Source organism: Eretmochelys imbricata, chromosome 23 (genome assembly GCF_965152235.1).
Source record: "Eretmochelys imbricata isolate rEreImb1 chromosome 23, rEreImb1.hap1, whole genome shotgun sequence".
Taxonomy (NCBI): domain Eukaryota; kingdom Metazoa; phylum Chordata; order Testudines; family Cheloniidae; genus Eretmochelys; species Eretmochelys imbricata.
In genome coordinates this window covers 5075540-5088501 of record NC_135594.1, presented here as the reverse complement: position 1 = coordinate 5088501, position 12962 = coordinate 5075540, and the positions used below count along the sequence as shown (strand labels likewise).

General features: G+C 49.0%; 1 protein-coding gene across 1 annotated transcript; it reads left to right on the top strand.

The window, feature by feature from the left end:
• The first annotated feature begins 1773 nt into the window (after nucleotides 1–1773).
• FKRP (fukutin related protein) lies at nucleotides 1774–12161 on the top strand. Its single transcript, XM_077840680.1, has 3 exons — nucleotides 1774–1857; nucleotides 2543–2580; nucleotides 6887–12161. The coding sequence occupies exon 3, from the start codon at nucleotides 7025–7027 to the stop codon at nucleotides 8531–8533; it is 1509 nt and encodes a 502-aa protein (XP_077696806.1). The 5' UTR covers nucleotides 1774–1857; nucleotides 2543–2580; nucleotides 6887–7024; the 3' UTR covers nucleotides 8534–12161.
• Nucleotides 12162–12962: the final 801 nt, after the last annotated feature.

Sequence of the window (12962 nt, the reverse complement as noted above, 5' to 3'; positions counted from 1 at the left end):
CAGTCCCACCTCCACCCAGGACTGCACAGGCCACCCCATTGACAGGCCAGCTCCTTTCCAGATCAGTCCTCCCCCTCCCCCCTCACAAAGTACTTTTCTCTCTGCCCCCCCCCAGGGCAGATCCCTTCTTAGCACAGAGCTGAGATTCCAGTCTGGTTTGGATGAGGACAAATCAAAGCCTGCCTCATCTCCCCAGCCATGATGCTGGAATATTTGGTCTGTCGCCTTAGCTCCATACCAGCCCCTATTCAGAGCAGTCACTGTCCCTTCCTCTCAACTATTCAGGGTGGTCACCATCTCCTTTCCCCATCTACTTCCTTATCTAGGGCAATTGCCTGCCTTACCCCAAATCCACCACCGGTTGGTATTCAGGTTTATCAGTGTGCTTTACCTGTCTTACCTAGGAGGACTCACAGGGCTGCCTCCAGAAATCTTGAGATTTTTGGCTGTGGCAAAGGAGCCAAGTCCAGAAGCGCTGTGAAATTGGGGTGGAATAGACATAGAGGAAGCAGAGAGATGGGACTCTGTCCAGATGTCCTTGGGCCCCACTCTTACACAAATTCACTTACATTCAAGCATCAGTCATTTCCGTGAGTTAAAAATATATAATGTAATGTCAACCTTTTCTTCTTCTCAAAAGCCAGAAACTAGGAGGAGGAAGATATAGGTGAGTGGAAAAGCTCAGGCATCTTGTTGACAGTCTAGAAAGATGGCCATTTTGGGGTAAAATAGAGACAGACCTTTCAAGACCATTGAAATCCAAGGCCCCAGGCATGTTGCTGGAAGGAACAGAACACTGACTCAGAAGCCTACAATCAATGGTTGTTGATTGAATCCCCCCCATGCTTTATGGCGTTGTGCATTGTGATATGTGTGGAACTCTTACTTGGGGCTTTTGTCTCCTGGTAGAACCTAGGCAGATGGAGAGGTTGTGGTCATAACTGTCGGGGAGCTGTTTGTAACAGCAGTCATAGAGTCTAATGGTTTTGCTTGACTCCTCTTGTATGACTGAGCAAGGGGCAGCAGAAATATTTTGACAAGGAGCTGGGAAAGGAGACAGAAATACACATTCTGGAGTGCTCGTTGATGTCACACTTAGCTGCAAACTTTGCCTTATCAAGTACTTTTATTAAGATGATGTTAAAATTAAAAAAAAATGGTACAGAGTTTAAGCGTAGAAGTTTCTGGTTATCCGGGAATAACGTGCAGATTATCAAGTGGTGTGAAGTTTGGTTTAGGATTGGGTGGTGTAAGGAATACATAATCTGCAATATCCCCGATTGGGAGTAAAAGGTTAACAGGTCAAAGTACAGACATTGAGATATGAGGGTATGTTGTTCATATAATGGCTATGTTCAGGTGTGGAGAATAATGAGTGGCTACTCATTTGGTGAGATTTAATGTTCAGTGAGTTTATGGTTTCAGTTCATATGGTCCAATGGAAAAAGTCTCTCGGTCCCTTTCTCGTAGTTGATGCACGATGTTGTTCCGGCTCATGGTACTGTCGGTGGCTGGGGATCTTGGTACTGTCGGTGGCTGGGGATGTGTTCGATGTAGATGTCCCTGGACTATTGGATGGTGTCCGAGACCATGAGGCGCCGCATGAGCTATGCGTAGCGTCAACCGATCCCACGGGTCCACCGCACATACTCGTTGCAAGGGTCCCAGGCGACAACAAAGGTTATTTTCCTGTCAATCATTTTATGCTTCTTTTAATTCTAGTACTGGTGAAAGGGGCCAGATTTACAACCCCGGAGACATCCCCATGAGTACAGCACAGGCAACTAGAGAACCAACTCCCTCAAAACGCACTACACTGGGTGCCTTCTCCCTTCCCTGGAGGAACCCAGTTTAGAGGTAAGACGGGGCTTGCTCAGGTCTCTGCTGCGGCTTCCCACCTGGCAGACAATTAGTGCCAATAGGGATGGATGATTGTTGATTTTTGAATGTGAACATACATCCACTAGGAGTTGGACTGAGCCCCCCAAACTCATTTCACACAGGCCAGCATTTAATGCTATATACTAATAAAATTCCAGCTGATTTCTTCTGGAAACTCTGAGGATTGGATCCCTCTTGTCCAGTACCTTGTTTCCAAGAGTGGGCGGTACCATCTGCTTTAGAGGAAAGGGCAAAACACTTTAGTAGACACTTGAGGAATAGCCTAACCATAGAGGAGAAATTTCTTCCTCACCCCCACCCCCATCAGTGAAAGGTTCGTGTCTGCCCAGAAGCAATGCGGTTTATATCCTTTTTATATATATGAGATTATACATATAATATATAGAAGTAATACACTACATTATATCCCTTTTTAGCCTATCTAACATAACTATGAACATTCTTATTATCCATATAAAGTTTGGCTCCAGAAGGTAGGGAGGGTTGGGTCTGAGGTTCTGGTCCGGACCAACTTTCTGTTTCTGTTCCACTTCCTGATTCCTTTGTCTGAAAGGAAACAGCATTAAAAAATAAAAAATCAGGGCTGGTGAAATACTTTCGAGGTCTTAATTAATCTGACCTGTTTGATTTCTCCTTTCAGAGTCCCCTTTCTCAGATGTCATTGGAAGAGAATGGCAGGTAAATATGCCTCCTGTAAACCACATTTCATCTGGACTCTGTCTAGCCTCTCACTCTCACCCTGTCTCTTCTTGGACCATTGTGGGGTAGGATGTTTTTAAAGGTGTCAGAGGTGTTCTGGTGTCTATAGGAGGGGACAGTGTCAGCTTGAGTGCACTGCTTTGAGATATCTTCTTAGAAGCTTGGGGAATGGGGACTAAAAAACAGGCCAGGGAGTCAGGACTCCTGGGTTCCACTATTCCCAACTCTGCTACTGACTCACACTGGCAAATCAGTTCCCATCTGTGTGCCGCCGTTTAAGTGGGGATAACAATGCCTCTCTCCCAGGCAGATTGCGGAGCTTAGTTTATTAACCGTCTTTTAAGAACCATGCATGGAAGGTGCTAGAGCAGGGCAAGGGATTATTAAGTACCTTTTAATATAGCTTTGTCCTTTTCAATTTTACATAGATTTCCCCCCCACACACACACATTGGGAATGGAGCAGAGATTAATACAATCGCTTTTTAATGACTTCAAGCTTATCTAAACCCATCGTCTTAAATGCTGCTTGACATAGGTTCCCTTTCAATCCCGCAGAGCAGCAGGGGAGGAGACTAAGGCCTGTGGTGCTTATAAACAAGTGATTAAAAAAACTAAACCCATGCTGACAAGATTGTAAGCGACAAAACAGCTACAGACGAAACAGCTACAGAGCCCTGGCTTAACAATGCAAGAAGCCTGCTAGTGGAAAAGCTTTCCTGAGACCAGGCTTCCTTTGCATGCGGAGAAAACTCAGCTTCAGCCTCCTTGGGGAAGCTTAGGCTTTGTCTACACTGCCAAGTGAACAAACTTTTGTCATTCACAGGTGCTTCTAAAAGCCCCACCCCCACCCCAAGACAAAAGTTTTTCCATGGCAAGTGGCAGTGTAAACAGCTTGTTGTCAGCAGGAGCACTCTCCTGTCAACACGGTGAATCCTGCTTGTAGGGAGTGGAAGTACTTTGTACCGACAAACAGCGTTTACACTGCCCGTGTTTCTAAAAGCTGTGTAGTGTAGACAAAGCCACAGAGATGTTTTTAATTCTGAGGGCAGTTCATCTTTCAAGTGACACTGCTGCCTCGTCTTTTAATTCTCGTCTGCAATTTACAGTTTTAACAGCTTAAAACTGGGCTGGTCACTGTGGCTAGGCCGTTGCAGTCCCAGGCAGAAAGGAGTCTGGTTTAGTACTAATGAATAATAGTTTGCTCTTTTCCAGCACCCTCTGCTTGAGGAACTCCAAGTGCTTTACACACTTCAACTAAGGCCAGATCTGCACTGGAAAAGGTTTGCTGGCATAGCTAGAGGTCAGACTTGATGATCACAACGGTCCCTTCTGGCCTTTTCATCCATGGGTGCATCTTATGCTGGTAAAAAAAGTGCTTTTGCTGGCATAGATTATGCCAGTTCCCTGAGCTAAATAAGCGATACCAGCATGACTGTGTCTACCTGATGGCTTTTGCCAGCATGGAAATGTCATCAAAAAAATCACCCCCCAACCCACATTACTATACTGGCAAACGTTGCTAGTGCAGACCTCTCCTAGCTGAATCTCCCAAAAGAAGTGGGGAGATAAAGATACCTGCATTTCATAGCTAGGGAGACAGGTGCAGACAGCTCAGGTGTTATGTCTAAGGTCACACAGTGAATCAGTGGCAGAGGTGGGAATGGGATTCAGGAGGACACCCTGCTCTGACCACTTAGCCACACACCCAGTCCAGGACTGACTTCCAACTTCCCAGATGGAATCGCTGTGTGACATTGCCTCTTTCTAGGTTTGGTTCCTAAGTTCCTGCAACTTGAAGTGGGAGCAGCGTTGAGGCAGCACAATGACTGCAGGGCTTGCTCCGCTTTAAACCGTGTTGCTGCTCCAGGAGCTCGTTGACCTACTGGGGGGAGAGTAGCTTTAGCTAAAGGAAAATGAGTGCATTGTGGGCTCTTAAACTCCAAGGCAACAAAGCAAATCTGTCTGCTTGGCTTCCTTGTTTGAGCATCGTTATCACTAGGAACGTGCACAGCTCTGGGGGACAATGTTGATTACTTGGATGCTGCAGCTCAGCAGAGGGAGCCAGCCAGCAGAGGGAGCACAGAACACTGTTTCCTCAAAAGTCCCACAAAAATAGTGATTTCTGATGTAGAATCTGGAGGATGTTTCCACCCCATGCTCTATCTATCACAGTGGGTCGCATTCAGAGCTTTAACTGCTTGACCCTGTATCTTGTCCGATGGGATCGGAGAAGAGCAGCTGCCACGAGCCATTTGCTGAGAGCATCGTGTTAGATTAGACTTGAGCTCAGACCAGAACCCCTGAATGAGACACCTCCAAACTTTAGGAGAGTTCAGATCTGGGTCTTAGCTTCGGGGGTCGTCTCTTGCGACCTGGGAGGGAGATCCTGGTGATTAAAGGTGCACGGTATGTGGCTATAGTTGCATGAACAGAGCTCTCCTGGGATGCAGGGTGTGTTGCTGACAGACGGGCTCCTTACAGTGCTAAGTGGTATTCCCAGGGCTGGTGAGAGAGGGAGGGAAAGGGTGGACAGCTGTACCAGGGACTCAAGCTCAGGGGGATCCCCCCAAACATCTGTGTAAATAAAGTGACATGGGAGGAGGTGGGGCCTCAGCGAACATGATGTACCAGGTCCCCAAATTTCTTTCATCAGGCCTGCCTGTAACAGTGCCCCTAGGTTAGGAGGGCAGGTGGGTTTTCTTTTCCTAGATGACTGGGTTCTTGTTGTGCAAGGTGCCGTGCTCTGGGTTCCCCACCCCTTCCCCATGAGGGGAAGGTGGGTTTGCAGAGAAATTAGTGCTTAAACGGAGGCCTTGATCCCTCTGGGGCAGTAGTTCCCAAACTGGGGTTCGCAGAACATTACAGGGGGTTCACCAGAAAAATTTCACTCATGGCAGCCAGAGGACCCTGGGCATTGGAGGCAGCAGGTGGGACCCGGTTGCAGGGCAGACAGCCCGAGCCCCAGGGAGAGTGGGGCCGGGCAGTTGGGGCTGGCAGCCCGAGCCCTGTCCCCATCAGCAGGGGAGCCAGCAGTCCAAACCCCAGCACTCCACGCGGAGCTGGCAGCCCGAGCCCCAGGGAGAGCAGGGCCGGGCAGTTGGGGCTGGCAGGCCGGGCAGTTGGGGCTGGCAGCCCGAGCCCTGCCCCTGTCCCTGTCAGCAAGGGAGCCAGCAGCCTGAACCCCAGCACTCTGCTTGGGGCTGGCAGCCCGAGCCCCGGCAGTCAGCGGGACCTGCAGCCCAAGCTCAGTGGAGCTCAGTTGACCAGGGCGGTCAATGGGGTCCAGCAGCTGGAGCCCTGCGGAGTGCGGAAGAAATTTAAACTTAAATTCCTGGAAATATTCATTTTTAGGAGGGGGTTCACGAGATTTCACAATTTAGTGAAAGGGGTTCGCCGGCTGTTAAAGTTTGGGAACCACTGCTCTGGGGCAATGAGCCAGCTTGATACAAACAAGATTAAATAAAGCAGCCCCCTCATCATGGCGCATCTCTTGTTCTGGGAACTTTAGCAGTTAATGTAGGTTGAGAAGCCGTGTGCACTAATTCAGAACTTTCAGATGGTCTCCTTGCTCCTGTTTTCCCAGCAAGACGGAAACCCCAGGTCCCTAAGGAGCAATCCCGAGCTCAGACATGCCTACAATACTGAGGTCTGTCCTCTCCACTGGCTGCAGCTCCTTTGGGAGTAGCAGTTCGGTCAGCCAGTTCCAACGTGCGCTGACTGGCTGGCTTTGCTCAGTGGTTGAGCTGTGCTGATAACCAGCCAGTAAACACAGACTTCAAACAGGCTGGGTGAGGGAGGCTCAGACTGGAATCTGAACACCACTTTTGAGGGAGGAACTGAGAGACAGGACTTCTACAGCCTATTCCTGGTTCTGCTCCTGACTGGGGAAACTGAAGCACGGAGCGGCAGTCACTTGTCTAAGGCTGCACAGTGGTTCAGCGGCAGAGATGGGAACAGAATACAGGAGTTCTGAGTCCCTGGCCCCTTCTCTACCCACTAGACCATGCTGTGTCAATGAGGGACAGTGGAGAGATTTAATTTAGGGGAGGCCTTAGGTGAACCTGAAGAATCAGGGGACTGTGTTTCTTATGGCAATCAGCTGGGGGGAGCATCTTTCTTTAATTGGACCATTTATTTTAAACCCTTTTTTCCATCTAGTATATCTGTCTAGTAGCCCCTGCTCCAATTGTAGGATTGGGGAGACAGCCCCTGAGCCGTGGACGCAGGCTTTCCTCAGTCGCAAACATCCCTGGCACTCAAACTCCATCTGCATTTCTTTCCAGGGTGACCAGCAAGTCAGCTGAGTTGGGATGGATGAGCCCAGAGCCTCCTGGGGAAGCAAATGCCTCTGGCTGCCCCATGCAGAGACCACAGCCACATAACATCGTTCCCCAGGTGAACAGACCCAGCTGCCTGGCAAGATGCGCATCACGTTCTGTCAGGGGGTCCTAGCGCTTGCGATTGTCATCAATCTACTGATACTGTACTACGTCTCGAGGCTGCAGCAGCGGATGTTGCACAGACACAGAGACCACGTCCAGCCTAGCTCCCGGCTGCTGCCTGTCTCCCAGAAGCTCGGGGTGACTGTCATCATCAGGGAGTTCGAGGACTTTGAGAACTACGTCCCTGGTGTGGTGAAGTCCTTCCTGAAGCAGAAGCCGGAGCAGCCAGTCATGGTAGCAGCAGATACCTTGCCGTACCCTCCGCTTGTATTACCGGATGCTCCCAACGTCCAGCTCGTGATCCTCAAGCCAGCCCCTGACCAGTCTGCCCATGTGTCCAGGCCTGAGATGTACGTGAAGACGGAGTATGTGGCCCTGGTGCCTGATGGGGTCAAGGTTGATTCCACAAGGCAGCTGGATCGTATGTTAGAAGAGTTCAAAGCCAACCAGGGCAGAGTTCAAATGGTGGCAGCACCCGTGCAGTCCCTCGCTCCCCTCCAGTGCTTGAACCTGAAGGTCAGCCTTAGAAAGTGGACTGCTGAATACAGTGTAGCGCCTTCCACCAGGGTCTGCACAGCCCTGAAGGGAGACGCCGTGATTCTGCTGCGCACAAAGGATCTCTTCAACCTTTCCACTCCCTTGGCCAAGCCCCTGCTGACCTCCCTCTTCATCCAGACATCGCTGCGGGGCTGGACGGTCCGAATCCTTGATGTCTCCTTCTCCTCAGCCCACCAGCCTCTGCTCAGCTCCTCGCACAACCAATGGAAGGCAGAGAACCGCGCCAAAGCCAGCCGGCTGCAGCTCTTCCGAGACTTCGGCATCAAGCGGGTTCTCCTGGAGGATGGGAAGCAGCAGTGGTTTGGGTGCAGCAAAGAGACGCCGCGTTGCTTCAGCACCGTCCATGATGATACGCCGGAATATCTCTATCAGAACCGCTGGACCCCGCCTTGCTGTCTACAGGCCCTGAGGGAGACGGCAAAGTATGTCATCAACGTCTTGGAGACGTCTGGAGTTCGGTACTGGCTGGAAGGCGGGACGCTCCTAGGAGCTGCCCGACATCAGGACATCATCCCATGGGATTATGACGTGGATCTAGGGATATACCTGGAGGACATTCCCAACTGCGACCTCCTCAGGAACGTGGAGTCTGGCTCCATCGTGGATGAGAAGGGCTTTGTCTGGGAGAAGGCCATCGAGGGCGACTTCTACCGTGTGCAATACAGCGAGCACAACCACCTGCACGTTGACCTCTGGCCCTTCTACCCCAAGAATGGGCTGATGACCAAGGACACGTGGATGGACCATCGGCAGGATATGGAGTTCCCGGAGCACTTCCTCAAGCCCCTGTTACCCCTGCCATTTGCTGGCTTCACAGCTCTGGCACCCAACAACTACCGGAGTTTTTTGGAGCTGAAGTTCGGCGCAGGTGTGATCGAGAATCCAGAGTATCCAAACCCAGCACTGAAGAAGCTGGATAAGGAGAAATAAGCAAGGACTCTGGCTTCTGCCTCTGCATTGGGGCCCAAGAGAGCATCAGACTCTGAGGCCCAGGGAGCAGGGATCCCTCTCTCCTTCTGAACATATCCCTGTTGCCAACAGAAGGGAGTCATTCTGGTATGAACCATGCTGCTGCTAGGGCAGCTGTCTGCCCACTGCTGCTGGTACGGCCCACTGAAGCCAGGAGAGTTTACCCTCACCTCTGGGGCTGGGGGGATTGTCTGAAGGGCTTGTGGCCGTTCGGAGGCGAGACACTTTGAACACAAAGACAGGAGAATTAACAAAGCAACCCAGGAGAGGCCTCATGGAGATGCCGCCTCAGCGCATCTCCCGAACTCGCTGGGTCACTGGCGGGGCTCTCTGCTTTCTAGCAAAGGTCTGCAGTTCATGGATTGTTTGTGGGTTGCTCTCTGAGAGGAAGCGCAAAGCCACAGCTGTTTTCAATCAGCGGGAAAAGTACAAACTTAATGCCTGTCCCCCTTGCCTCCTCATTTAGGGGCTGAAGATCTGTTACCCATCTGGGGCTTAAAGTCGGGGGGACAGCTGTGGCATCATGCACAACTTCAGGCTACCTAGAAGGAAGCACTTGAACAGGGAGATTAATTAGTCAGTGAGGCTGTGCCCTGCTTTGGGAGGCTCTGAAGCTGCTGACACTAGAGAGAGACAGAAGCTTACAACCGATGACAGGCGGTGGCTGGGGATCTGCACCATAAGAGAGGGGGGAAGGGGATTAATTGATCCAATAGGTTCTGTCCAACCTCTTATCCATCACTGTAACCTGTTTATCTTGAACAGCAGCAGCGCTTGGGAATTTACTCACCCTGCCTGAGGCCTAGGCCTAAGAACAAGGCCTGGCAGGGAGGTGCAACTGTTTAGTATTGGTGATGCACTTTGAGACCCGTCCTGCTCTCACTGAAGGCCATGGGAGTTCAGAGATTGACTTCAGCAGGGCTCAGATTAGAGTCTCATCCTAAATTTGCAAAGTGTGGTCCTTATCATGGTGATTGGCTATAAATGACCCCAGAAAATCAAGAGCCCAACGTGGGATATTGCAGACATATTTATAACCACAGCTGCTTGTTTCATGCATTTACAGCAAGGTCTTTTACTTGCTCCTTCAAAACGGTGCAGTCCCAAGGAATCAAGGCCCAGCAGGTAGGTTGTGGGAGGATCTGCAGCTCTAGAACATGGGTCTGCTGGTCCCTGAGCAACTGCTGCATTCACACAGCCATGAGACAACTCTGGCTGAGCAGCAGTCGACAGGCTGTGGGCCTTGTAGGCCCAAGCACCACAGGACATGCTGCCCACAGAATCTGACTGACAGTGTTCCCAGAGTCCCTGATTGGTCCAGGTGTGCTGCTTAAGCCTGGAGGGAACACCAGGAAGTTGTCTGTGAAAGTAGGCAAATCCCCAGCCGGCTTCTAGAACAGACCTCGCTCCTATCTGGTTCCCAGCCTCGCCCCAGCCCTGCCACAGCCCATTCCCTGTCCTGGCATTTGACTCCCGCTCTGATCCTCCGCTCTGGTTGCTGGCGTCTGACTTTGACTCCACCCACTAGACCTAGCTGCCCACGCCCTGGCTGAGCCACGGCTCGTTTTTTTAAGAAAAAGGGAAAGGAAAAGGTGACGATCTGTACAGCCAGGAGTTGAAATGTTCTCATTTAAAGATTCAGTGGGATGCTTTGGTTTAGTTTAAGCCTTCCCTTTATAGCTCTGGGAACCCAAACAGGGCCGTGTGGGATTAATGTGGCAGAACGAGGAACCGAAACTGCCTCTAAACAAGAAGTGAAAATAACCAGCCACGTTTCGTTGTCCCAAGCTGAACAAAGGGTAGAAACATAACTAAACTGCCTCCACGGTGTAAAGGAAATTGAGTTTATTAACCCTTTGTTTTACAATCATACATGCAATATCAGAGTTGGAAGCGACCTCAGGAGGTCTTCTAGTCCAACCCCTGCTCAAAGCAGGACCAATCTCCAATTTTTGCCCCAGATCCCCTAAATGGCCCCCTCAAGGATTGAACTCACAACCCTGGGTTTAGCAGGCCAATGCTCAAACTTTTACTCATGGAAGGCATCAGGAGTAACAGAAATGCAAGAATTTAATAACAAGAAAATCCCAGGCATTTGCCCCTTGGTCAGGGGAAGCATCCAACTGTGAGCCAGGAGATTTGAGTTCTATTCTCTAATGCCCTGTGTGACGTAGGACAGCTTACTTCCTCTCACCTGCAGACTGGAGCTAATTATACTTCCCTCTCTCTCCCATGGGGACGCATGAAGCTTGCTTCGTGTGTGGAAAGCTGGGGATCTTCAACTGAAAGGCAAAGTTCTTCATATAATTTGAATATGTTTACAGAAAATCTGTTCTAGCAGTCAGTAGCGCCAGCCCCGTGTGCTTAAAAATCACAAGAGTGGCGTAAGACTCATGAGATTTTAAAGAATAGTAAATGTTGGGGTCTGCTTTCTGGTTATTAAGCCTTTAGGGGGCCCTTGGATCAGGTTTTCAAGCTTTTGTGTGCAAGCATGAGGATAGACACTTTTTCTTTTTCAGTGAAACCTGAGATTTTCACCAGTCACAGTTCCTGGACCTGTGGCTTCAGTATCTAAATGCTACAAGACACAAGAGTTGGCAACACTGATTAGTGCAGACAGTGCAGTAGAAATGCCGTCAAAACCCCTCCTAGTTGCTCTGCCTATAACAATATCTTCTGCTACTGAAAAGGAGCCACAGTAGTCTTTGCCCTAAAGGATCACAGTTAGAAATGTATCAGAGTAACAGCCGTGTTAGTCTGTATTCGCAAAAAGAAAAGGAGTACTTGTGGCACCTTAGAGACTAACCAATGTATTTGAGCATACGCTTTCATGAGCTACAGCTCACTTCATCGGATGCATACTTAGAAATGTAGTGAGAGGAGCAGATTAATTTGACTCTTGCTCCGTTCCCCATACCCACACAGGCTTGAAGTCAATGGAAGTTTTGCCTCAGGAAAGACTGTTGACCTAGTCCCTTCATTTGTGGAGTTCAGGACAAAGTCCTGACAAGGGGGTTATTTTAAATAATCATTAAAACGCAAAGTGATTTTCCCATCTGATTTTCTTGGCATCTCCTGCCAATCTGGTTCAGACTTTGTTTTGATCACATATGGGGCTGTGAACAATGTCAGAGTTTAAGCCACCATATCTTGACCTCCTTAAATCCAGATCCTCAAAATATTTAAGCACCTAACTCATTAATTTCAGTAGAAGTTAGGAATCTAAATACCTTTCAATGATAATACCTTTCACTAAGTCTTGGAACACGGGAAGTTCCAGAAGACTGGAAGAAAACTAATATTGTACCAATATTTTAAGAAGGTAAATGGGATGACCCAGATAGTTATAGACTTGTCAGTCTGATATCAATCCCGTGGCTGACGTGGGAGGGTAATATGATTAATGCCAATCAACATGGGTTTATGGAAAATAGATCCTGTCAACCTAACTTGAGCTCTTTTTCTGATGAGAACACAAGTTCGGCTGATAAAGATAACAGTGTTGATGTAACAGACTTCTTATGAGGCTTTTGACTTCGTACCTTATGACATTTTGATTAAAAAACTAGAAAGATATAAAATTAACTTGGCGCACTTTAAATTAATTAAAAGCTGGCTCACTGATAGGTGTCAACATGTAATTGTAATCTGGGAATCAGCATTGCACAGGTGTATTTCTAGGGGGTCCTACAGGGATCAGTTCTTGGCCCTACATTATTTAACATTTTTATTAGTGACCAGGAAGAAAACAGACGTTGCTGATAAAGTTTGCAGATGACACAAAAATTGGAGTGGCAAACAATGAAGAGGACAGGTCACTGATAGAGGCCGAACTGAATCACTTGGTAAGGTGGGTGCAAGCAGACAATAGGCATTCTGATATGGCTAAATGTAAATGTGTACATCTGGGAACAAAGAATGCAGGCCATACTCCCAGGATGGGGGACTCTAGCCTGGGAAACAGTGACTCTGAAAAAGATTTTCGGTGGCGGGGGCAGATAATCAGCTGAACATGAGCTCCCAGAGCGATGGCTTGGTCACTAGGGCTAATGCGATCCTGGGATGCATCAACAGGGGACTCTCGAGTAGGAGCAGAGAGGTTATTTCTCCTCTGGATTTGGCATTTGGTGCAACTGCTGCTGGGATCCTGGGTCCGGTTCTGGTACCCACAATTCAGGAAGGATGTTGATAAACTGGAGAGGGTTCAGAGAGCCACAAGAATGATTACGAGATTAGAAAACCTGCCTTACAGTGACAGACTCCAGGAGCTCAAACTATTTAGCCTGACCTATTGATTGTGTATTAATTATATTGATTACTTAAAAATTCCCCATTAACACTCTGAGGTTTGGTAGGTTCTTGTCTCCATATCAGGCCCAATGTTATTAAA